The sequence below is a fragment of the Cavia porcellus genome, unplaced genomic scaffold, assembly GCF_034190915.1.
Source record: "Cavia porcellus strain 051 isolate PalLab524CR breed Dunkin Hartley unplaced genomic scaffold, mCavPor4.1 scaffold_27, whole genome shotgun sequence".
Lineage (NCBI taxonomy): Eukaryota > Metazoa > Chordata > Mammalia > Rodentia > Caviidae > Cavia > Cavia porcellus.
Window position 1 is genome coordinate 13,199,137 of NW_026947510.1, and position 26,811 is coordinate 13,225,947.

General features: G+C 35.2%; 1 protein-coding gene across 1 annotated transcript in view; it reads left to right on the top strand.

The window, feature by feature from the left end:
* Malrd1 (MAM and LDL receptor class A domain containing 1) overlaps positions 1-26,811 on the top strand; it is a 647,937-nt gene that overhangs the window by 331,989 nt on the left and 289,137 nt on the right. Inside the window, exons 27-28 of the mRNA XM_063237894.1 lie at positions 9,672-9,917; positions 11,412-11,569. Coding sequence (XP_063093964.1) covers positions 9,672-9,917; positions 11,412-11,569 — 404 coding nt within the window. The remainder of the gene's footprint in view (positions 1-9,671; positions 9,918-11,411; positions 11,570-26,811) is intronic.

The following is a 26,811-nucleotide window of genomic DNA, read 5'->3' on the forward strand; positions in this document are numbered from 1 at the left end:
TTAAGGTTGTGGGCAGAATTCAGTTAGCTTTGGTTGTTTGCTGTCCTCATTACCAGGCTAGCTGTTAGCTGAGAGTCATACTGTTCTTGGAGGCCACTTACATTCCATGCTAGTGGCCCCTTTGCTCCATCTTCAAAATCAACAGGAGTGAATGAAATTTGTATCATCATTTGAATTTTTATTTCTCTTTATCAGTATTTTGCTCTCATATTTTTGCCTTCTTTTTACTTTTAAGATTTGTGTGATGATATTAGGCCTAGTTGGACAATCCAGAATAATATTACCATCCAAACATCTTCAGACTTAATTACATCTGTCAAATCACCTCTTTGCTTTTACTCTGTAACAATTTCACAGGTTCCAGAGAAGCGAGTGAGGATATCTCTGGTGGTTCCTTATTTAACCTAAAAAAACCCCAATTTATTTATCGCTTGTTTCCCCAAAAGCATAACTGGTAAAATTGCATTATTCAGATTGATAGAATAATAAATTTTCAATAGAGAAGGATATTCATACCCCAAATGAGGACAAACACAATCAAGGGGTCAGGAATATAAAGGTCCATGTGAATTTTGAGGAATGGGCAAATATCTGGTGTGAATGAAAGATACATAATATAACCAGGACTTGAACAAATGATGCCAAGAAAATAGGTTCAGACTGACTTATGACTTTCTTTGATTGATATTCTTAGAACTTAGAGTAAATCTCATTGCAGATATTGAATGAGGATACAGTAGATATCTGTGTATCCTATTTCATTATTGTCTACTAATTCCATTCATGAATCAACCTAACCAAGAATGTAAAAGACCTATTTGCTGAAAATTATACTTCTCTAAAAAAGGATATTGAAGAGGATATTAGAAAATGGGAGGATATTCCTTGCTCTTGGAAGAACCAACATTGTGAAAATGACCATATTCTCAAAACTGGTAAACAGATTTAATGCAACCCCAATCAAATTACTATTAAAATACCTCACAAATCTAGAGAAAATATTGTGAAAATTAATATGGAAACAGAAGAGACCTAGAATAACAAAGACAATTCTGGGCAACAAAGGCATCTCAATTCCTGACTTGAAATTATACTACAAAACTACAGTGATAAAATCAGCATGGTACTGGCAAAGAAATAGACCTGAGGATCAATGGAACAGATTAGAAGATGCAAACACTACTAACAAAGACACTTGGCCACCTTATATTTGATAAAGGGGCTAAACATGTTCACTGGATGAAAGAAAGCCTCGTTAATAAATGATGCTGGAAAGAATTAGCTTTCCACATGCCAAAGACTGAAACTAAACCCCTGTTATCACCATGGATTAAACTAAAGTCAAAATGAATCCGAGATCTAAATATTAAAACAAAAATAATAAATCTGCTGGAATACAAGGTAGGTAAAAATGTTGGAGACTTAGGGTTGGGAATGAATTCATGAACCAAAAATAAGTCACAAGATATTTACTTCAAAGAATCAACAACTTGCATCTCATCTTATTAAAAAGTTTTTGCACTTCTTAGAAATCAACAAAGTGAAACTCAAAGAAAGGGAAAGAATTTTAGCCAGTATTCTCTCAAACGAAGGCCTTATATCCAGAACATACAAAGAATTGAGAAACATTAAGCCCCCAAATTCAACGACTCTCTCCAAAAATGGACATCTGAGATGAACATACATTTGTCAGCTGAAGATATACAAATGGCAAATAAATACATGAAGAATTGTTCATCGTCAGTGGTCATTTGAGAAAATGCAAATTAAACCAACATGGAGATTTCATCTCATTCCAGAAAGAATGGTTGCCATCAAGAAATCAACCCATAACAAATGTTGACAAGGCTATGGAGAAAAAGGAACACTGCTCCACTATTGGTGGGAGTGTAGACTGGTGCAGCCACTATGGAAATCAGTATGGAGATTCCTCAAAAACTAGAATTGGAAGTTTCATTCAATCCAGCTATTCATATCCTGGGTATTTTCCCAGAAAAATGGAAAAGTTCATGTCTCAGTAATATACATGTACCCATGTTTATAGCAGTGCAATTTGTAATAGCTAAAATCTTGGAAACAACCCAAAATGCCCATCAACCACAGAATGGATGAAAAAAATGTGATGTTTTTATGCTGTGGAATATTACTCACTATAAAAATTATTATCTTGATGCTTTTATAGGTAAATAGAGGCAACTTGATACCATCCTCACAAGTTAAATAAGTCACACTCACATTTGTAAGTGTAGAGTCAGTATTTGCAGTGTGTGCCTTGCGGGGGTAATTTATAGACTTATTGAATTTATAGAAAGTCATCTGGGCTTCTCTCACCTCAGTCTCTCAGTCTATGTAACAGGCCCTTGTCTCTGCACTCCTCAAGGAATTGTGATAAGGACTCTATAAAATAATGCACATCGATGTGCTACATGAATAACACACATATTATTGAGCATGTTACTAATTTCTCTTTTGTGAAAATAGTAAAATAGTACTTTATTCTGCCTCAGACTTCTTTTGTCCCTATCTTGGCAAATCATTTAGCCAGTGCCTTACACTAAACCTTGAAAGCATTTTTTTTAACCTCTCTTATGGTCTGATTATCCACCTTGGGTATATCTGAAGTTTCTGTGGGCTGCATTTTAAAATATTTCCATTTCCTTAATTGACCCCATAATCACAGATACTGCCCTAATGACAGCAGCTCACATTTGTTGAGTATTTGCTACTTACCACATCTTATACCATGAGTCTGAACCCACCTTATTGCCCGACTACACTATTTTGACAGTCTCTGAATGGGTCATCTTCTCTGCATGCTATTCCTTTCAGCCCTCTTTATATGTGCAGGACAAAGAGTTGTTTTGTTTGTTTGTTTTTTCTCAAAGCCAATCAGTTGTTCCATAATCTAGGTAAAATCTATCAGCGGGTTTTCATCTTAGAGTAAAAAGAAAGTCCTCAGATGCCCCACAGAACCTTTGACTCTGCCTGCTGCCCTCTCTCACTCCCTCCCACCCACAGCGGCTTCCTCCCTAGGACCCAGCCACATGGACTTCCCTAAGACACTCCTAAACACCATGCCCTTTCCCTGCATGTGGCCTTACCCTGCTCTCCTTCACCTTACTTTTCTGTTAATATTGTTTCTTAAGCAGTAAGAACAAAGCACCGTTCCTTCTTCCACCGGCTCCCCTGTGCTATTTTCTGTGTAAATGTGATAGTTTCCTCCATGAGAGTTGATACCCCTCTGTGGTTAAACAAGGGACTTCAGAGCTTTTCCTTTTCTACTTATCGATGGGGCAATTCTTGTCTTTCTTTATTATCCTAAGAGTCATAAGTGGGCACAGCAATAAAAACAAAGACATACTGTCTTAAATTTCACACCTTAAATAGACATGTGAGAATAGGATTCTTAGCCTTCTCTGGATCATGCTGAATTGGACCAAGTTGATCAGATTTGGTGTTTGATAATGCGAAATCAATTGCCTGATTTAGAACAACAGGATAATAAATACTTGACATGTAAGTGGGATTTAACACATTCAGTGGTTTTGATAATTAAATGACATATTGTATACTAAACTCCTACCACAGAACCTAGTTAAATAAACTTTCCATAAATTTTTGGTGATGTCATATGATTTTGTTTATGCTTGTTTGAATAAACATTAACAAAATTATCTTAAAAATCTGAGGCAAACTAAATCCTATAACAAATTTGACTCCATAAAAGCTCCAAATATAATTTTGCTTAAATGACTTTGATCTTGAGATTAATCATAGACTGTAATTTTAACTCCAGCTCTGTCTCAAAGCAGCTGCTTCAGTTTTGATGTAATTCTTAAATACTCTAAGCGTCTAATAAGTATACTGAGTAATTCTTAAATACTCTAAGCATCTATTAAGTATACCGAGTATCATGAAAGACCATTATTTTTACAATTCTTGATATGGAAATTCTTGATAGGGTAGTAACTGCTGTACCTTCTTCAAGCAATCCTGAGGAGTTGAGTTTAAAACTTAAGAACATAATGATTTGCAGTGACCAACCTATTACCTTACCCTTATAAATATAATAAATCCAAATTATTCACCACTATTGCATCATAAATTTCCTCTAAGGTAGAAGCATTAAGGAATATTTATTTCTGAATGTATCTTTATTCTTCAGTGCTCTTCTAATACAAAAAAATAGAATTAATTTTATGTTAGCATGCCATGTAAAGATGTCTTACATGTTAGGTGTTATAATTGGATTTTTTAAATTTAGCAATCAACCATTCTTTTTGAAAATATCTTTTTACATTAGTCCATTAGTCTGAGCAGTAACTTTGTTAGTGTAAGTTTTTTCATGTTGATCAGGATTATAGAAAGTACTTCTGATTATTTAGATTGATATTGCTTAGAAGAAGAAAGTGATGCTGGGGATTTAGCTGGGTACACACCTATAATTGAAGCACTCTGGGTGAGTGAGACAGGGGGACCTCAAGTTTGTGCCTAGCCTAGGCAATTTGATGACTTAGCAGGACCCAGTCTCAAAACAAAAAAGTAAAAAAGAGTTGAAATAAACTCAACGTGAAGGTCCTAGGTTCAATCCCCAGTATCAGCGAAGACATTTACTGAGTAACATGGGATGTTATTGGAAGTTTGCTTTTAACTTTTAAAATTCTGTTTATCAATTTTTAATAAATCAAATTTTGAAATTGCAGAAATGTTTCAAGACATTCAAGAATACTATGAATACATTATACATAGACTCACAGATCATCATTTTTACTTTAGCTTTTCATGTAAAATTTGACATTTTCTAAACTATTTTAAACTATATATTTTTCATGCATATTTAACCTAAATAATTCAGTCTGATTCCTAAGACAAAGAATTATGAATTATCAAATTAGGAAATAAGACACTGACAGGTTATCATCTAATTTATAGATACCATTCTTAGCTCACCTTTCCCTGAAGACATTCTCTGTGTAATTTTCTTTACCTCCTTTAAGACGCATCTAAAAGAATATACACCATGTGGTAGCCCTTCAGATCTACAGGTTTTGCATTGTTTCTCAGAATTAGCCAACAGTAGATCAAAATATTTGGAAAAAAAATACTATTTCTGTTAAAGGCTTATACTGTGGCACCTCAACTCTCAAACTTTGAGATTTTGAGAAAGACTTTAAGGCTTTCAAATCTCCTATAGCCATGTTCAAGAATATGGTATTTTATTTTTATTTATAGTTGTCACGACTCTTGAACCTATTCCTCCTAAATAAAATTTGTATTTCGTTTGACCAGTATTTCCCAGCCACCCATCACCCTCAGCTCCCTGGTGCATCCATGTTTGCTTCCACATTTTTCTCCCGGGTATGGATCACATCTTACTGCTTCTTCCCTGGCTTTGAATTCTGTGCTGCTGAGCACTGAATTTCATTGTATTCCTTAAAAAAAAAGGGGGGGGGGAGCTTTGTCCTTAAAGGCAGTTAACTTGCTTTCAGTTCTCTTTTGTCTCTTTGAAGCTATGTTTAAAGCTTTTCTCATGGTAGATGTCTAACAGAAATCAGAAAATTTTATTCGGTAAATTTCTAGAGAGTGAATCCTCTTGACAAACCATGTAGTCTTGGTTGTAACTTCAATTAGTCCACAATGGCAGTCAGATTTTCTACTCTGACAGTTAAACAAGTGTACACAGCCAAGTAACCCCCAAAATTTATTTGCTTAAGCAAGTGATCAGCTGGGATTAATCTGGGGATTGTAGTTTGCCAATATGTAGTCAAATGAATACTTTCTCTAGCTACTTTCCTCCACTCTTGAAGTGCAGCTTTTCTGGAGTTTCTACTGAATCCCTTGAGTATTTATAAAGGACTCTCCTTCTGGCTGATAGAATCGCAAAGAAGACCAGATCTCTGACCCCTGGAAATGTTTCAGTTTCTAACTCCTACTTACTGCTTTCTTGGAAGTTGTTCTGTCTCCTTTGTAGATTTTGCCTGACAAATGTGCAAATTTAAATTGAGCCAAAAACTTAAGCGTATCTCTGAATCTTCTTCATAGTTCCCTTTTATCCGACATTGTGCTTTGTGAATTCTAGTTGGCCCAGCCTCTGCCTCCTCTGCTTCCCAAGACCTCCATTGCCTGCTTTTATTACCATTTAACAGCTTTAGTATGGAAAGTGCTTCTCAGGAGATCTCTGGGGTGATGATAGGAAATGACCTTTTGTCCTTTCTCTAAGGGGTCACAACCATGTGTTTCCTATTGTTCGCTGCCTAAAAATAATTGTTTAGTATGTTTTTTTCAGGGTTCTAGTTGCTTATAACTGAAGAATAACTTTTGTATCTTTAATTCTATCAAAGCTGAAAGTAAAAGGTCTGTCTTTATTTAGTACGATGTGCAAATTTTGTCTTATTTGGCTAGTAAGTTTTGCTGAAAGCTAGCTCTTTAAAATTTTTATCAAAAGACCACTGTGTTTTCTTAGAACTTTCTCAATTTTTGGCACAACCACAGACACACACACACACACACACACACACACACACACACACACTGACTCATCGCTGATCTTTTAAATAGGCCATTTTCTCAAGAAAACTTGGCTGTCAGCTCCTTGAACTTAATGATAACCCATAGACATGACACTGACCTGCATCTGAAAGTGAGGAATGCTCTGGCTTTCTAATCAACTTTCCAAAATATGCAGAACGAAAAGGAAAGGAGTGAACTTTAAAGTCTGTCAATAATGAGATCAAAAGTAAAGAGATAAATCTGAACTACACAATATTTTTTACGAGATTTCTTCCCTAAGTTACCAGACCTGGAAAGCTGTGAGTAGAGACGGAGATGGAGAAGATGGAACAATGGGAAACTTTGGTGGGGAAGAGTAAGTCTTCATATTAGAAATATTAACTTTCAGGTACTTCCAAGATACGCATTCAGGGTTTCAACTTTTATAATTTGTCATTTTATACAAAATAAAATTTGCAAACATGCTGATTGGTATCTGATTTATGTAATATTTTTAAAAATCAAAACTATACAATTTCTTAAAAGTTTTAATGCCAAAATTACTTAAAGATATATGATGAACTCCTAATAGTTCACTTTTAAAGATAAAAGTCATGAAAAGTAATTCAAACATATGCAAATAATATTACTTTGTAATTTTCCTTAACCCCCCAAAAAGTATGTATGCACTCTGTATTTTTTCATGATTACAAAACATTATAGCAACGAGGTTTTCTCTCTTAATGTAAAGAAATTAGTTCTAATTAGTTTGTGATGTTTAAATTTGCATGTATTTTTCTTAAGGTAGCTTTTTATTTTGTAATTATAAAACTTTATTGCTATCCTAAATATTAGACATATTGACTTGTGCAATATATTGGAATGTATAATGCACTTCTGTTTAGAAACCTGTCCAAAAGTATTTTCTTCTTGCATTTTGAAAGAATTGCGTTGCATTTTGATTTAGTCTCTTTAAAGAAAATATCTTAAGAGTCTGTTTTGTTTTTCCTCTCTAAACAAATTGGAATTGACAGAATCAATAAAAATGCCAACTTACATAAAATGAAATAAATAGTAATTCCTTAGGTTCTCAACAGCCCTTTGACCACTAATGCATCTGGTGGCCAACTTCACCTTTACTGGTCCTCAGTGATATTTATTATGCCTTCAGATTCGAGCCTGATGTCATTTCTCTTCTTTTAAAGCTATGGATTCAAAATAATTCAGAAGACAAGAGACCTAAATCTAAATTGCACCTTTGTTTTTTAAAAACCTGCAAGTTATTTAGCATATATAATCTTCACTTTTCTTATCTATGAGTTTCTATAAATAATCTCCATTTTTTTGTAGTTGAAAAATGTTTCATGTTACTATTCTGAGTCAAACTGTATGATTGCAACATTAGTCTTTTGTCTTACCCCTGATCTACTAAAATGAAGTGGGCGTCTAGTAAACAATTTAATCTCACACTGCAAGAAAGAAAAAATGTTGACGGTTGACCCAGACAAAAAAGTTTTGGTAAAGGCAGAATGCACAGTTGAAACTTACCTTCCCTGGCTTTATAAGTGGAAAGACCTTTAAATTAGGCAACATCAAGAAATAGTGGAACAATGTCCAAGCACTCACAGGGCAAGAAGCGGTCAGATTTCTCCCCAGGGTATTCTCCTACCACTTTCCTTCTATCAATCTACTGTATAAAAGTTAATACTTACCCAGAACTCAAGAGCTTCTGTATGAGGGTGTGTTACCCTTTGGGTACTACAAAAAATACCTAAAACAGTCAACTTACAAAGAGAAAAAGTATTTAGGCTCAAGATTTTGAAGTTTTCAGTCCATGATCAGGTGACCCCTTTGGTTTTAAGCCTGTGTTGAGGCAGTGCATCCTGGTAGAAAGGCATGGTGTAGCAAACTGGTGATCCAATGGCCAGAAGAGAAAGACAAGAATGAAGGTGGCTGTAGGGTCTCACGGTCCCCTTCAAAAGCTTGCCTGAAATGCTCAAATCCTTTGAAACATAGGTTTTTGGAGTTCCAAACAATAGCAAACATTATCAGTAGGAATTTCCGGATCATCTTATAGTAAATTTTTGGAATACAACCAACCATCTGTAATACATACCAAACTTCAACCACCAAGAAACTTGCCTCTGGCCATGGAAGCTACCATCCTAGACATAAAAAAGGAGTGATGTTATCAGCTCCCTCCCTACAACTGGGGAAAAAAAGGACAGTTTCTGATCCTACAATGTCAGAGATCAAAGGTGAAGCTAATGTTGGATTTCTGGATAGTCTTTTTTTTCTGCAATACTATAATTAAAATGGTTATGCATTTTTGTAATATTGGATAGTTCATATTGAACTGCTTTATCATTTCTGAAGCACATTATTGCATGTATCATTTAATTAATATTTATTGGTTATCTATTAAAGACAAGGCTCAGTCTTTGACACTCCTATGTAATAGACTCTTGAATTGCTTTAATTTCTCTAGAATTTTGATTTTTCTCTCTGTGGATAGAGAAAATGAAGTTCATCTAGTGTCAATAAATTTCAGGTTATAGAACTAATACATATGAGCCCCAGATATCAAAATCAGGTCTCTGAAGGCATTGGTCTTTCTGTTATGCTTTGCAAGCAGATTGGCATTGCTTTGCAGGGAAATTGTTTCTAAAATTCCAAACAAGGACAAACAAACATGCATTTGGGAGAAAGATATCTTAAAAAAGTCTTATATTTGTTATAGATGCTTGACTCTGCTGGTGGGAGTAGCATATATATTTGAATTCTGATACATATTGGCATGAATGGATGCTAACAGAACAAACCTCCAAATACTCCATAAAATGTACTTAGTTAGCACCTTAAAGATTTTATTTCTGAGTAAAAAATTAGAATGCTTCACTTTGAATTTTCCATGTAATTTATGTTGTTAAATGAAGTTTGGGAAATCATGGGATACATTCCTAAATCAGTAAAAAGGTACTTTTTAAAATTTGTGAATGATCTATGGGCCAGAACTCTATAGCTGGTTAAGAAGACAAAAATAGGGGTCAGGAACCTCAAATTCTTAAGAACACTGTGTCCTTTTATACAGTAAAGTGAATCTGTTTTTAATGCCTTTTGACCTCACTGAATGTGCCAGGAATATTTCTTCACTTTGTTTTGATTTTTACTTTTTGATTTAGGTTACTGCCTGCCTGGCCATCGGGAATGTCAGAATGGCAAATGCTACAGACTGGAACAAAGCTGTAATTTTGTAGATGACTGTGGAGATAATACTGATGAAAATGAATGTGGTGGCTCCTGTACTTTTGAGAAAGGCTGGTGTGGTTGGCAGAACTCCTTGGCTGACAATTTTGATTGGATTTTGGGGGTTGGCTCTCATCAAAGCCTACGACCTCCCAAAGACCACACACTTGGAAATGAAAATGGTGGGTAATCAGGTTGCTACAGTTGCCATAATCATATTCCCAAGACTCCTCTCATTGTGTTCCCTGACAACAACAAGGGAGACCACCACAGGATGCTGCAAGTTGGTGTGTTTATTTCCTAAGTCTGCTGTTACAAAGGTCATATTTTGATTTCCTAAAAAAATAGTTTTGAAGGCTGCAAATCTAAAGTCAAGCTGCTGGCAGGTCAGTTCCTTTCGTGAGAGTAAATTATCTCTTCCACACCTTCTCCTAGGTTCTAGTAACCTCGGGTGTTCTTGACTTGTAGGTGGTGGTGCCCTCTGTGCCTCCCCATTGTCTTTTATTTGTAGATGTCTTTTACTTGTCCTGAACTCCTCCTTTTTCCTAGGACACAGTCATACTGGTGTAGAGTTTTTTTACCCTTATGATCTCATTTTAACTTCATTGTCAGAAAGAGACCCTATTACCAAATAAATGCATATTCATAAGGTCTGAGGGTTAAGTCTTCACAACAGTGAAAATCTAACATTAACAACTATTTTAATAATTATAGTTAGATGATAATACAGGCAGCCACATAAGGCCCACATTTATAACCAATAACCTTGAGTTCTGACACTCATTTGAACGTTACCATATCATTCAAGTTTCTAAAATCTCAGATTTTTCATTTGTCCAAGGAAATCATAAAGTTTGACCTGTGTGTCCAACAGGGTTGTGGATACAAGTGAGATGATATAGATGAAGGGAAAGGAAATTCAAATCGATTGAGATGCTATGAAAATGTGACTGCAAAACAGCATGTTTTAGGAGTCTTGTGCATGGATTCTTTTTATAAGTGGCCTTAAACTCATTGCTTCAGGAACAAAGGAAATAAGCAATATGGAGAAGAGACCTTGAATTGTGGATGTTACATAAGAGGGAAAAAAATAGCTAATGAAATTCCATGGTCCTATAATACAAATCTGACTAAATCAGGCTCACCAAACTAAGGGGATGGGAGTCCTAAGTCCCATTCAAGCACTCAGTTACGCATTCCAGAAAGACCTTCAAAATTTTTATGCACATGTATAAAATACAGTGTGATTCCTCTTGTGTTTCATATATATTCTATTCTATTTACATATTCAACAGGTGACTAAATATTTAAAAACATATCCTGTTCCTTTATTTAGATTTCACAAGGAAACTTTGCAATTGTTTTACAGTATCCAGGTAGTTTAGAGGATATGTTAAATAATTGTAACTACCTTGTTGATTTGATAGCATAAATGTCCTGGTAGATCATTCATCTGCATACTGTGAAGCCCTTTGCTAAAAGCAAAGACTGTAGGAAATTGTCTGTCAGTGAACTAGAGAAAAGGCTATTAGATTTACTCTCTATTTCAAATGAAAATGCCTTGGGGATCTCAGATCATATGAAATGTAATCAAAAACCCTAACTAAGATGGAAAAGCTAAAATAATTCGCTCATTGTCGCTAAAGTTTTTATCTGAATCCCACCTTTGCTTTTAGGGCACTTCATGTATCTGGAGACTACACCTATGGGCCTGCGGGGTGACAGAGCTCACTTTCAGAGCACCACGTGGCAAGAATCCAGTGCTACCTGCACCATGACCTTCTGGTATTTCATATCTGCAAAAGCTACAGGGTCCATTCGGATTCTCATTAAGGTAGGAACTTGGCTCCCAGGCTTCTGAGTTGACAGTGAACTCCCACAGACAGTACATTGCCCAGAGGAGTTTGTTATAGGCTTTTGACTTGACACAGGGAAGCCTCACTTCCTGCCAGAGAGCAGACTTGGAACATGAGAAACAGTTTAGATTCAATGGTGTATCCTTTGATTACCGCTGAGTCCCCAGACTTTTTTTTAAACAACAGTCACCCTAATTCTTCCTGTGTAATTGTTTCCTTCCATGTCCTTTTCAAAAGAAAATAGATTATTCATACGTCTGAAAGGAGGGCAACTATGCATTTTTCTCACATACAATTAATCATTATGGAAAATAATTATAGACATTCTGGTTCCAAGCATACTGCACAGGACTAAAAACTTCTGAGAAGCATGCTCAAGGTATGATTACATTGAACTGCTTATTAACGGTGACATACTAATCCATTTTCTTACTGAGGCTTAATTGGATGTTTCCGTCAGAGCCTTAATTTAGTATAACAAAGTGACAGTGTTCAGGGAATAAAATAGCCAAATAAATATTAATACTATTAATGAGACCTGGTTCAAACATCTCTATTCTTTAGCAAGTTAAAACTGGCAATGAAAAGGAGGTCTGTGTGTGTGGCTGTGTGATTTTATTTCAATAATATAGTTAGAATTCCAAAAAAGCTTGCTTTAAAACATGCTGCAGCGGCCACTGCTGCTTTATCACACGTGAGCTTCGCTGAAGTGTAGCCGTGTTGATGGAAAACACCTGATCTGAATGCCAAAGACCCCAGCTACCTGAACAGCTGTGGTTAGTTCACGTTTTATCGGGAACCGAAATGACTTCATTGCCTTGGACTCTTCACTAATGATGCAGAAAAGCCAGTCTGGGAAGATGCATGCAGAAATAACCACAGTGATTTATTCTAATGTTTGAATTTGGAAACTGACCTGAATATAAAGCTTAAAGTTCTCACAGGAATATTTCAGTTGCACTTTTGAATCTAATACTCACTTATATGGTATGCTACATGTGAGTAATTTTATTTTGCTCTGTGAGATTTGTTTTTGCTATTTGCTTCACATTTCAACGATCATATAGCAAAAGCTTTCTATTATTATAAAATGTGAAATTAAGCCCTTTTGAGATATTAATCTTCCTCTCAAGTCATAAAACTCCTGTGGTTACTCTAGTTGATCCCTATGGAAATTGCATAGCATTTGGAAACAAACACCTTTCTACCTTACAAGAACAGAACAAAACAATACAATACATATTTAAAAAGTATAAGCGTGTTCTCATAACTAAGAGTGCAACTCAATGGTGCAATACTTCTCTACACAAGGCCCTAGATTGATTCATTCCATCACTAAATAAATAAAATATATGCCTATTCTATTACATAGTCACATGGATTATGGAGTGAAGGAGTGTTTCATAACATGTATTGATAATTCATGAATTGTTGTTCAAAGGTGATTGTTTCATTTTGGTGAGTTACATAATACATTTTTGATCAGGATCACAAAGTACTTTGTGTGTGTGTGAAACTGTGCCGGATGTTAGCTTGCTCATGAGTTTAAAAATATCCTATCCTGGTAGGCTCACTAGGATTGAGGTTGCTGCTTGATGGCTAACCTCTCTCCCTCCCTTTGTCTTCCTCCTCCTTTCTCTTTCTTTTCCTTCCTTCCTTCCTTGCTTCCTCATCATCCCTTAAAAATGAACTCACTTTACCTGTTTTCCTTCTGGTTGTGTCTCCCCTACCCTTTTTCTGTATTCCTCTCATACTGAGCCCAATACAATCTGAAAGATCCAGCCTTTTTAAAAAAATTCCTTGGCCACTTTTACCTTCTATTATTTTGCCTCTTCTGAGCATCTTCTTTGACTCTAAGAATGATTCCCGCTCACTAGTTGTTAGTTAGCATTTCTACTGTTCCAACAAATAGACTATGCTCTTGAGAGTGAAGCACTGAGTTTTAGTCTTCAGATTTTCTTTAGATCATTGGAGATGGGAATGGTGGGTGAAACATAAAAACATGGTATCTCCACAGTGTCTTAGTTTCTTTTCTTGTTGCTGAGACAACATACCCAACAGCCAAATAAAAAGAGAGAAATCTTTTTTTTTAGATTTGTAGATGGTTCAGTCCATCATCAGCTGGTTCCAAGGCAGGGTGTCACATGGCAAAGGGGCAGCAGTGCATGGTGGTTGAAGACAGCAAAGCAACAAGGCTAGGTGGGAGGGGGGCTATTTCTGTCTCTTATATTGTATGTAGGCTACTGCGCTAGAGTGGATGTGGAACTCACACCCTTAATCCTAGCCAGAACGGTACCAAATTAATCAATGATCTGCTTTACTAATCATGTACCCTTAAACCCAGTATCACGCATTCTAGATTCAGCCACTTCCAAAAATGCCCTTTGATCATATGAGGCTTTAGAGGTACATCTAAACACAAATCCTAACACCTGGAGACCTTTGCTGAGAGTAATTTTTGTTAAGGAATACATACACTGCACCACAGGTATACCATAAAATCTAATCTGAAGAATTTTTATTCTAAATTTGAATTTTTTTTGTCTTTTTCATTTTTATGGGTACTAGGGATCGAACTCACGACCGCACACATGCAAGGCAGGTGCTTATGCCACTGAGCTAAATCCCCAGCCCCTCTAAATTTGAATTTTATAGGACATAATGTGATGCGAACCCTGAGCAATAATTTAATGGTGGTTTACTCTACCACCATTGGGTAATACCATTAACAGTTGCCAGCAACAATTATATATACTAGCAGATAAGACTTGTTGAACATCAACCACCGTACTACTTCGTGTAATTTTTAGTACAACCTCTTGAGGTAAACGCTGTCTCATTTACTAGGGTGGTAGAGTAGTCTCTTAGAAATTGCAAGACATCCCTGAACAACAGTGGTGAAATTTTCACAGTGGGAAGAATTTCAGACAGGACACCTGGCAGTCCATATTGCCTAGAAGGAAAAATGGGCAAATGTACAACCATATATTGAGTCAAGGGCTGTAGCAAATAATCTGACTGGATGGTCAGGAATTGGAAAGAATGTGACCAGAAAATTGATGGAATGTGACCAAAAGATATTTGGGGAAGAGGTATGTAGATAAATCTCTCCATATGGACAAGGGATGCAAAAATGCTGTGTCCCATATGATACTCACCAAAAAGTGGTCTCTGCAAAAGAAGACTTTAATAATCAAGTTGATAATCAACCTCTTCCTTTAGCCACCCATGTCATTGTCCAATGGCTTATGAATAAAAGTGACCATGGCGGCAGGGATGGAAGGTATATATGGTTTCAACAACATACACTCTCACCAAGACCGATCTGGCTACAGGCACTGCTGAATGCCCGTATGCCATCATGAAAGACAAAGAAGGAGTCCTTGATATGGTCCCTTGCTCAGAGGGACCGACTTGTGCCCTGGTAACAGGTTGATAATATGGACCACTTCCATCATATAAGGGAGAGCAGTTCACCCTTATTGGCATAGACATTTATTCTGGGTATGGGAATTTGCCTTCCATACATGTAATGCTTCTGCCAGAATTACTATTGTGCACTCACAGAATGCCTTATCTACCATCATGGAAATCCACACAGCATTACCTCTGACCAAGAAACATATTTTATGACTGAAAGGTACAGCAATGGGCTCAAGCTCATGAAATTCACCACTGTTGCCATGTTCTTCACCATTTAGAAGTGCTGGATGGATAGAAAGATGAAATGATCTTTTGAAGATGCCAGCTAGATGGCAGTAGCTTGCAGGCCTGAGGCAGGTTTGTTCAAAAGATTGTGTATGTTTTGAATCAGTGTACACTATATGGTAAACCTTTTCTTCCCTAGCTTTAGGCATCAGGAGATTTGTCTCAGCAACAAGAGAAATGTAACCAAGATATATACTGTGTGTGTGTGTGTGTTTGTGTGTGTGTGTGTGTGTGTGTGTGTGTAGTACTGAGATTAAACAAAAGACATTTGCACTGAATGAATTCTTCAGTCCTTTTTCATTTATTCATTTCTCATTTTGTGACCAGAGTCTCGCTAAGTGCTATGTTGTCCAGGAGGGGCTCAAACACCTCAGCCTTATAGAGTGCTGGGATTATAGCCGTGTACTACATTGCCTTGTTCAAAGCTGCACCATTTTATATACTGCATGCTTTATAATTTTCTTTGTATTTCTTATTGACAGTTGCATTTTCCTCCCTTTGATGTTGACTTATTAATAGAACAAAAAGCTGAAAAATCATATACACTTTCATGATAAAAACAATTTTGAAAATTAGCAGTCTTTTTTATGATATCATAGACTTAACCAGGTAGATAGACGATGAGCTCTACCTCTCTAGCTGCTTAAGTGAGGCAAACCATTTTTTAAATGGAATGCTACCCAGAGGAAAGGTGACCCCATGGGAAGCCATGACAATCTGTGCCATTTTATTGCTTGCATTTATGTGACTCCTGTGAAGCTCAAGTGAATTTAGAAATAAATCTACGGTCACAAGTAAGTAGATGAGTTAGAACCTGAAATCAGATATTCTGAAATTAAAATGAGAATGTAAACATTCAATTTGGTTTCTGTATTTCTAGGAAGGATATTAATATGCTAATAACCCAAAAGAGAGACGGTGACCTTTTCTGCATTTGGTAATAATTCATTTAAGAAATAACTTATTTATTTATTTATTCATTTATTTATTGGTACCAGGAATTGAACTCAGGACCTCATGCTTGCCAGACAGATACTATGCCACTGAGCTATATCCCCAGCCTACTATATTTATTTTTGATAATATACTTTATTTTTAACTGAGTTTTAACTCAATATTGTCATTAAATTTAAGTGCATTGCTTTTCAAATGATCAAATATTTAAAACAAACTAAATTTTTAAAGTGTTCAAGAATAAGTGTTTTGCAACATAGAACTTAACTTGATTTACAAATTAATAACCATCTTAATTGTTTATCTATGGTGTTAACTAAAGATAAATAACATGAAATGTGAATGCATTAAAAAGAATTTTTCAGTAATTTTTAAATTTACTTGGTGTTTGACAGTTTATATTTGTGGCTAAAAGTCTATTTAGCCTCAGCAAAAAATAAAAGTCCTTTGTGTCTTTCAACTGGTCATTTGAATAAAATGCAGGGACACCTGCTTTCTGCAGAGCATTATCCTCTTTGGATATACTCCATCTGTAATAAACAGTTGATATTTTAATCAAGATGACTGTATGCTTTAGAGAATTTAAATATGTTTAATTGAAAGCATTCAGGAATATCCATTATGTAGCCCTGAAAGAACATACAATACTTTCGGGCCAGAAATAGAGGAAACAAATGCATTTCAGTAGAGCTCTCCTGATACAGTAACCTAGTTGGGCTGAAAGACTATAATTAAATTAGTTGATTGCTTCATCTTGCTTTCAGGTACAAGAATTTTAAAGGAAGTGGGTGCCTTCAAAATAAATTTAATATAAAATATTAATTTTAGATATGAACAAACAATGACAGGTTATATTTTTGCTTCTGTTCACGTGATATTTTAAAAAAATAGAACGTGGATCCTATTTTTCTGACTTTTGACTTAGGGCTCTTTTGCTTGACTTTCTGAAAATTGTACCTTAAGATTTCAAGGTTTAAGATGGAAATACACTTAGCTTTCCAGATCCATGCATTCCCCATCTGTAAATGTAATCAAACAAAAAACATGTTTGGAAAAATTGCATTTATGCTAAACATGTAGATATTTTCTCACTATTCCATAGACAAAGCATTATAAACAATATTTACTTATCATTTACAATATACTAGGTATTAAATGTAGTGTGAAGATGATCTAAATTACATGGGAAGATGCCCATAATATATGTAAAAATACTACATCAAGTTACATAAGGCACTTAAACATTTGTGGGTTTTGATATTCTCAGGAATCTAGGAACCAACTATCCATGTGATGACTACATAGACTGTATTCAGTACTGTGCAGAAAACAGCAAATGATCAAAGAAAAGGCCAATTTTTTTTGCTTCCTTAGAAGACAGGGGCTCTGGATCTGCCTGTATCACTAGTCTGACCAATAATGGGACTTAGTTAAACATAAAGGTCTAAGGATTTAGAAAGGTATTTTTTTTATGTCTGCTAACCACAACTTTGACTTTGTGAAGGCTGTTATGTGGATTTTGGACTATGAATGTTAAATGTTAAGTGTTTAGTGCCAGGAATCAATTTGCTCTATCAGAGTAGTCTCTGCACCATAACAATTCAATCTACATAGTTTTGGATAAACTACACTATTAAACTTGGCCAAGTTGATAGAGAAAAATTGACCTTTGCATTTCAAGCTATATCAGTACATACTATGAACATAATCAGAATTTAATTAGTTGTCAAGATATCACAGATGTTCTTATTTATGGAAAATTAATTTTTCTTTTAATTATTTTGGAGACTGTAGTAGTGTTTGTGCTGGCCATATTTTTCACTGGGCTTTCTCTTTTAAATGCTTTTCACATGTCCTTTGTCGCAGTGCTTTGAGTATTACTGAGGTGGAGTCCTAAACAGCTAATATTATAGGAGGCTCTTTTATCAAGAAGAAAAGATTCTACTAAGAGACTCGCATTTTAGAGTAATTGATTCTAGGAGTTTTTGCCTTACAGTTATCGCTACTACTTCGTGACTAGGTTCTATTTCCTGACTCATTTTTTCTATACAAAGTTCAACATCTTTAAAATGAACTTACAAGAAACATATTTTTCCTAGTTTTAGCAACTATAAAATTCAGCTTTAGGTCACTTAAAGTTGTATAATCAGGATGAAAAGCCCATTCTAACTCCAGTATTACCCATTGCTAATTACTCCACCAATTTTTACCAGTAGAAATTTAAACTATTCTGATACCTAGGAAGCAAAATATGGCTACTCATCAAAGGTATGTGAGAACTCTGAAATCATATGAATCAGAGACTTTCATCTCAATGTATAGAATAAACAGTCTGTACTACATGTTAGAGGGAGTGATGACTACTAACAGCTTCAACAGTTGTCTTTTAAAATTAATTCATTTTTAATAGACAGATAATTGTTTATCAGCTTCAATAGTTGTCTTTTAAAATTAATTCATTTTTAATAGACAGATAATTGTATGCATTTGTTGGGAGGATAGTGTGATGTTTCAGGACACAATGTGATGATCCACTTAGGACATTTAAGTTAGCCATTATCTCAAATATACATCTCATCATTTTGATGAGGATATTTGTTTGTCTTCTAACATAACTTACCATTCTAATAGCAGAGTCCTATTTATCTTAATGACTATATCATATCTAATATAAGCAAAATTTTCTGGTTATTAAATAGCTTCACATTAATAAAAAAGGATAAATGAAGACCAAATTAATACTAATCATTGAACATTTTACAAATGTATTATGTAAATTTAACTATGATTCAATTATGTGGAAAGATCCAGTGAAAGATGAAGTAGCTACCATTATTTCAAAGTTGTGATAAGCATTAATACCATTTGGGTAAAATCAACAGTACTATAATATGAGGTTAAATGATCTGTGTTTACTTTCAGTGAGACAGTCACAAGTACGACTTGTACAGTCCTTAGGATACTTTTCTTGTATTCATAAATCGAATTCAATTTTAGTTGAAGTTAGTAAAAATAAAGATATATTTTTACAATGTTATAACCTTCTTAGAAATCAGTATTTTCTTTACTAGGAGCCTGGAAAACTTTTAATTTTATAAGACCATCTATCTTAGATGTTCCGTGTTTATACCTACTTGTTAGTGGTTACTGGAAAGCTAGAAGCTGAAATGGAGGGAAAAAGGCTAGTTGATTGATATATAACCCTGCATTTAGATGAGGGGATTAAGTTACAGCAGCCCACTGCGCACTACAATGACTGGAGTTAACAATGTTGCCATATATATTTTAAAATAACTAGAAGATACTGTTTTCACCACAAGTAAGTGGTCAGTGTGTGAGGGGTCAGATGTGCTGAATAATTTCTAAATACCTAAAAAACTTGATTTCTTGTTATATACTATTTACATGCATTGAAACAGTAAATTCTAGCACTAAGAAATAATTGTCATGTGTTAGTTAAAAATCAAATGGAATGAAATATACAAAAAGGAAAGAAATGTGTCTCTTCTGAATTTTTTAAATGTAAAATTGCAAATCAGGTACCAAAAACTGAAATACGGCAAGTCCCTAAAGGTAACATTCACTGGAGTCCAAATGCCCTGAGAGGCAGGTCCAGTCAAAGAGACCTCAGCTGATCATATATTAAGTTAAGTACAGGCAGTAACTTCCTAAAGGGCTCATGAAGGATTCGCATATTGAGAGATTTATCAGTCACATTCTCAAATAAGTGTCTCATTAGATGTTATATGTAGTCACAGCATTTGGTGATTTTTCTAATATAGGATCTCAAGAAGGAAAAAACATATTGTAGCTTACCTTGTGTAAGACCCAATGGCCTATTAGCTTCATGTGGCTATTATTCATTTTTATAATTTTTTTAAAGAGAATGGAGCAAAACAACAACAACAAATCAAAGCAGATCAGAACAAAACAATGCAAGCAAAACAGGATTTCACAAGACAACAAAAATCAACAGTGGCTATCAAAATATCTCTTGTTTTCTTCAAAATAGTTGTCTAGATCTTCACACATAATGAATTCAAACAAGACAAAATAGTATAAAACTGGTCAAAACGAAAGAATGAAAGCATTACAGGCCTTCAAAACCAGGCAGTAGGAAAATCAACAATGATAATGCCTCTTATTCTCTTCAAAATAGCTGTCCATACCTTCACACATACTGAAATTAAATAATACAAAACAGACTAAAACCCATCAAAACAAAGAATTAAAACATTACTGGACTTCAAAACAAGATGATAGGAAATCAGCAATGGCTACCATAATGTCCTGTTATCTTCAAAGTAGCTGTTCATACCCTCACATGTAATAAAATCAATTCTTGTAAACTTGTTTAAGAGAAATTCTAGGCATGTATAAGTTTATACATGTACATCTATCCTCTCTGTATTAGAGGGAAAAACAAAACTGAAATAAAACAAATTATGAGAAAAACAGAAACTAAAGAGACAAATAACAACAACAAAGAGCCCAAAACAATGATAATATAGGACCTCAAAACAAGGGGGTAGGAACATAACTAAGGTTGTTGTTTTGCATAGCTACCTTTAAAAGAGTTACTCAGATTATCTATATATAATTGATATAATTGATCCGATCCTGTGAATGTTAACTGTTTTGTTTCAAGAACTAGTAGAATTAGTAGCACAGTCATCTTAGCTATCTTAAGTGTATATAAATATAAATTTATATATTTTTTCCTTTCCCTTCCTTCTTTTCTTCTTTTCCCTGTTATTTTTCCCCTTTGAGCAGTTTCATAATATTTTCACAATATTACACAATATTTATTGAAGATTTAATATCTTATTTACTCTTTCATTTCTTACACTATGGAGACAATATGCTGTTTACACATGTGAGTCTGATTTATTTCACTTATGAGTATGGTCTCAAGTCACTTGCATTTATCTACAAAGGCCTCAATGTGATGTTTTTTATAGATGAGTAGTACTCTGTTGTATAAAAATAACACATCTTTGTTATACATTCCTCAATTGATGGACATCTAGGTTATTTCCAAGATATGGCTATTACAAAGTGTGCTTCTATAAACATGAATGCACATATATCACTGTGTTACAACGTTTTCAGTTCTTCTGGGAATATGACCAGAAGTGGAATAGGTGGACCAATCCCAGCTTTTTGAGGAACCTCCAGACTAACTTCCATAATGGTTGTACTAGTCTTTACTACCATCAACAGTGCAAAAGAGTTCCTTTTTCCCAACAGCCTCTCCAACATTTGTTATTGGTGGTTTTCTTTATCCTGATCATTCTTTCTGGAGTGAGACGGAATCTAAGTGTGGTTTTAATTTGTACTTCTCTAATGACCTATGATGCTGAACATTTTTTCATGTATTTATTTGCCATTTGTATTTCTTCATATGAAAACTTTGTATTCATCTTAGATGCCCATTTTGGATTGGATCTTTCAATTTCAGAGTCTGATTTTTTTTTTAATTCCTTATATGTTCTAGTCAGAAGTCCTTTGTCTGAGGCACAGTTGACTAAAATTTTTTCCCAATTTGTGGGTTTTCTTTTCACTGTTTTGGAGATTTCCTTTGACATGCAAAAACTTTAAATAAGACAAATCCCAGTTATTGATTCTGTGAAGTATTTCCAATGCAGTTTGAGTTTTGTTCATGAATTCTCAGCCTACTTTTATGTCTTCAGTATTTCTATCTACTTTGTGTTCCAACAGATTTAGTGTTTCTGTTTTAATGTTTAGATCTTCGATCCATTTTGACTTTAGTTTAGTACACGGCAATAGGCATGGATCTAATTTTAGTCTTTGGCATATAGAAAGCCAATTTTTCAAGCACTGATTGTTAAAAGGGCTATTTTTCTCCCAGTGAACATGTTTGACCCCTATGCCAAAGATAAGCTGGCTGAGTGTGTTTATAGTTGTGGTCATATCTTCTCATCTATTCCATTGATCTTGAGTGTTTTTATTTCAGCACCATACTGATTTTATCATAGTAGCTTTAGGATAACTTCAATTTGGGGATTGTGATGCCTCATTCTTTGCCTGTGTTGCCCAGAATTACCTTCGCTATTCTAGACCTTTGCTGGTTGAAGATGAATTTTAGGACTGACTTCTCTAGACCTGTGAGGTATGCTAATGGTATTTTGACTGGGGTTGCATTAAATCTGTCAAACAATTTTGGGAGAATGGCCATTTTTACAGTGTTTCTTCTTCCTACTGTGGACAAGGAATGTCTTTCCATTTTCTGAGATCTTCCATTTCTTGTTTCAGAGTATTGTAAAGTTAGATAGATTCCTAGTATTTCATTTTTTTGGATGCTATCATGAATGTTGTGGTTCCTCTCAGTGGGTTTGTTGTTTGTGTAGAGTATTGCTCTTGATTTTTGAGTATTGATTTGTATCCAGCTACATTTTGAAAGTTGGTTATTATACCTAGAAGTCTTTCAGTGGAGTTTATGGGTCTTCTATGTAGAGTATTATGTCATCTGCAAATAATGATAATTTCGCTTTTGTTTTCCTCTCATACCTTTATCTCTCTGTTGCCTAATTGCTCTGGTTAGTACTTCGAGAACTATTTTGAATAGTAGTGGTGATAATGGGCATGTTTGTCTTATTCCTGATTTTAGAGTGAAAGCTTTCAGCTTTTGAACTTTTAATAAGATGCTGGCTGTTGGTTTGTCATAGATGGCTTTTATCAGATTTAGATAAAGACCATTGATTCTGAATTTCTGTAGAGTTCTTTAACATAAATGAGTGTTGGACTTTACCAAAAAGCTTTTTCTGTATCTATTGAAATAATCATGTGATTCTTATCTTTGGCTCTATTGACATGGTACATTACATTTATTGACTTGCATATGTTGAACCATTGCTAGGTTCCTGGGATGAATCCCATTTGATTATGGTGTATAATCTTCTTCATGATTTTCTGCATTCTCTTTGCCAGTATTTGAGAATTTTTGCATCTATGTTCATTAGGAAGTTTGGCTTATAGTTCTCTTTTTTGATTGAATTTTTTTTCCTGATTTTGGTATTCAAGTAATACTTGCTTACATGAATGAGTTAGGGAAAATTGCTTCCCTTTCAATTTCATTGAAGAGTGAGGAGTTTTGGAACTAAGTCTTCCTTCCTTCAGTTTCTTGTAGAATTCAGCAGTGTATCCATCAGAATCTGGGCTTTTCTTTGTTGGTAAGGTTTTACTTACATTTTCAAGTTCATTAATTCAAATTGGGTTTTTCAATAGTTTTATATCCACCTGATTCAGCTTTGGTAATTCATGTTTTTAGGAATCTGTCCATTTCTTCTGGGTTATCATAACTATGAGTGCAAAGGTCTTCAAAGTAGGTATTGATGATCTTCTGTATTTCCACAGGGTCTGTAGTGATTTCACCCTTTTTTGTTCCTTATTGTATGAATTTGGATTTTTTGTTTCCTTAATAAAGTTGTATAGGGGCTCATCAATTTCATTTATTCTTTCAAAGAACCAACTCTTTCATTCATTAATTCTTTGTATTATTTTCTTAGTTTCTATTACATTAATTTCTGCTCTGATCTTTATAATTTCCTTCTGTTGGCTTTGGGCTTGACTTGCTGTATTTTTTTCTAGATGTTTGAGGTGTAGCATCAGGTTGTTTATTTCTGTTCATTCTGTTCCTGATGTGAGTGTTCACCACAATACATTTCCCTCTGAGGACTACTTTCATTGCATCCCACAGGTTCTGGTAAGTTCTATTTGTATTGTCATTTGCAGATATTGTTTAATTTCTTCTATAACCCACTGATTTTCAAGAATGTATTATTTAATTTCCATGTGTTTATGAAGTTTTTTTCAGTTTCTCTTGTCATTAATTTTTTGTTTCATGGCACTATGATCAGATAATATGCATGGGATAATTTCAGTTCTTTTGCATGTACTTAAACATGTTCTATTGGCTATTATATGGTCTATTTTAGAGAATTTCCCATGTACAAATGAAAAGAATGTATATTCTGATGTTGGGTGAACGCTCTATACATGTCTATTAAGTCCATTTGTTCACACATTTGATTTACTTCTGTTACTTCTTTACTGATTTTCTGCCTAGTTGATCTGTCTCTCTGTGTCAATAGGATCTTCCAGTCTCCCATTATAGTTGTGTTATTGCTTATTTGATTTTTAATTTCTATTAATGTTTATTTTATATAGCTGTGTGCTCCCATATTTGGTGCATATATATTTAAGATTATTATCTTTTCCTCTTGAAATGTTCCCATTACTAGTATCTAGTGACCTTCTTTATCTCTTTTAATCATTCTTAGTTTGAAGTTCACATTGTCTGCAAACAAAATAGCTACCCCTGCCTTTGGGGGTGTTCCTGTTGCATGAAGTATTGTTTTCCATCCTTTAACTTTCTGTTTATGAGTTCCCTTTTGGTTTAGGTGGGTTTCTTGTATACAGAACATGGTTGTATATTATTTCTTTATCCATTCTGCCAGTCTGTTTCTTTTAATTGGTGAATTGAGGCCATTTACATTAATAGTTATAACTGATATAGAGTGGTTTATTTTTGTCACGTTATCTTTCCACTGTTGGTTCTTTACCTTACCCCTGTATTTGTTTTCTTGCTTAGTGTTTTTTTTTTCTGTTGGTGTTCCTGAAATCATAGTCATTTTTATGTCTATCTAGAATATCTTTCAGTATTCTTTGCAGAGTTGGTTTGGTGGTCATGAAGTTCTTCAGTGGTTGTTTGTCATGGAAGGATCTTATTTCTCTATCAGTTATGAAGGATAGTTTTGCAGGGGTATATCATCTGGGTTGGAAGTCATTGTCCTTATCATTCGAAATACTTTGCTCCATGCTTTTCTAGACTTCATTGTTTGTGTTGAGAAGTCTGCTGTGATTCTAATGGGCTTTCCTTTATAGGTGGCCTCTTCTCTTTAATAGCTTTTACTATTCTGTTCTTAGGTTGAGTTTCTGAGATTTTGATTATTATATGTCTGGATGAAGATTTATTTTGGTTATGACTAATTGGAGTTCTGTGTGACTCACTTATGTATTTGTCAGTTTCCTTTCCCACATTGGGAAATTTTGGGCTCATCTGTAAATAGTCTTTTGATGTCATTGTGTTATTACCATTTTGTTTACATTGATCAATCTTATATTGTTTTTATTTGCATCATCTTGCAACTATTGAATCGTCATTTTCAGATTCTTGTCTTTGAGGTCTGAAAGTCTACCTTCACATTCATTCATTAAGGTGGTTTTGCCAGCTTTTGAGGGAATTTTTCATTTCCCAATATTTCTTTGAATCTGTTTCATGCATTCTGTTTCTTTCTTATATTGTTATTCAAGGTTTACATCTTTTTGTAGTGCTCCTCAATTTTTGTTAACTCTGTCTTCATTAGATGTATTTATTATGTTTATCATTTCTTTTTTTACCTGGTAGATTATTTCTGATTTGAGTCCCTTTACAGCCTCAAAGAGTTGTTTGTTTCCTTCAGTTGCTGTCATTTCAGAAGTTTTAGGTGTATGGCTTGCATTTTCTTCTATATCAATGTCTTCTAGGCCTGTTTTGCATGAGCTCTAGATCTGAGATTGCATTTTGTCTTTTCATTTTGTCATTTTCCTGTATTCATTTAGAGATGCTGAACACAAGGTCTCAGTTGCTTCCTGGGTTGAGGATATCTGTCTGTACTGCAGGGGATTTTCCTAGTTGACTGGAGGTTGTTAGTCAGGCCTTACAAGGTCCCTACTGGTACTTGAAGGCTCCTCAAATGTAAGAAATATGGTAGGTAAGCCTTCAGCTCACCCCACGTGGTACTTTGAAGCTCCTCGTCTGCTTGAGGTTGCTGTGTGGGACTCTGCCAGGTTCGGAGTGCCATACCACGGCTGAACAGCAAGTTGAAGTATGCTATTCCAGCCTTCAGCTCATGCCAAATGGTGCACCAATGCTCCACAGCTGCTTGAGGTCACTGAGTGGGGCCCTACCAGGTTCTGAGCAAGGTGCTAAGATTGCATGGCTATGTGGAGTTCACTGTGCAGGCCTTCCGACCACTGAACACAGGTAGCTTCCCAACCACTTGGGATCACTGGGTGGAGCCCAACCAGACACTGAGGCACCTACTCAAAGGTCCCCAGCTGATTGGGATGCTGAGCGGGATCCTACTAGGTTCCAAGCCAGGTGCTGAGATTAAATGTCTGGGTGGGGTTCGCTGTGGGTCTTTGCCTCATGCCACTGAATGCAAGCAGTTCCCTAGTGACTTTGACTTGCTGGCCTGGATCCGACCAGGCTCTGAGGGATGTACCCATAAATCCTTGGCTGACTGAAGATGCTAAGTGGGACCTTACAAAGTTCTGAGAAAGTTGGAAAGGTTGCACAGCTGGATGGGGTTTGCTGTGTGGGACTTCAGCTTGTGCCTATTATTCATTCATAGAAAATTCATAGGGACAGTTGTTGTCTACAGAATTGTTAAATTGAAGAATTCTGAGAATCAATTAGTTTGCATTCAGTTTTTACTTTTTTACTGCTAGTTGTATTATAACCATTTCAAAGACGTTTACCATGGTAAAACAT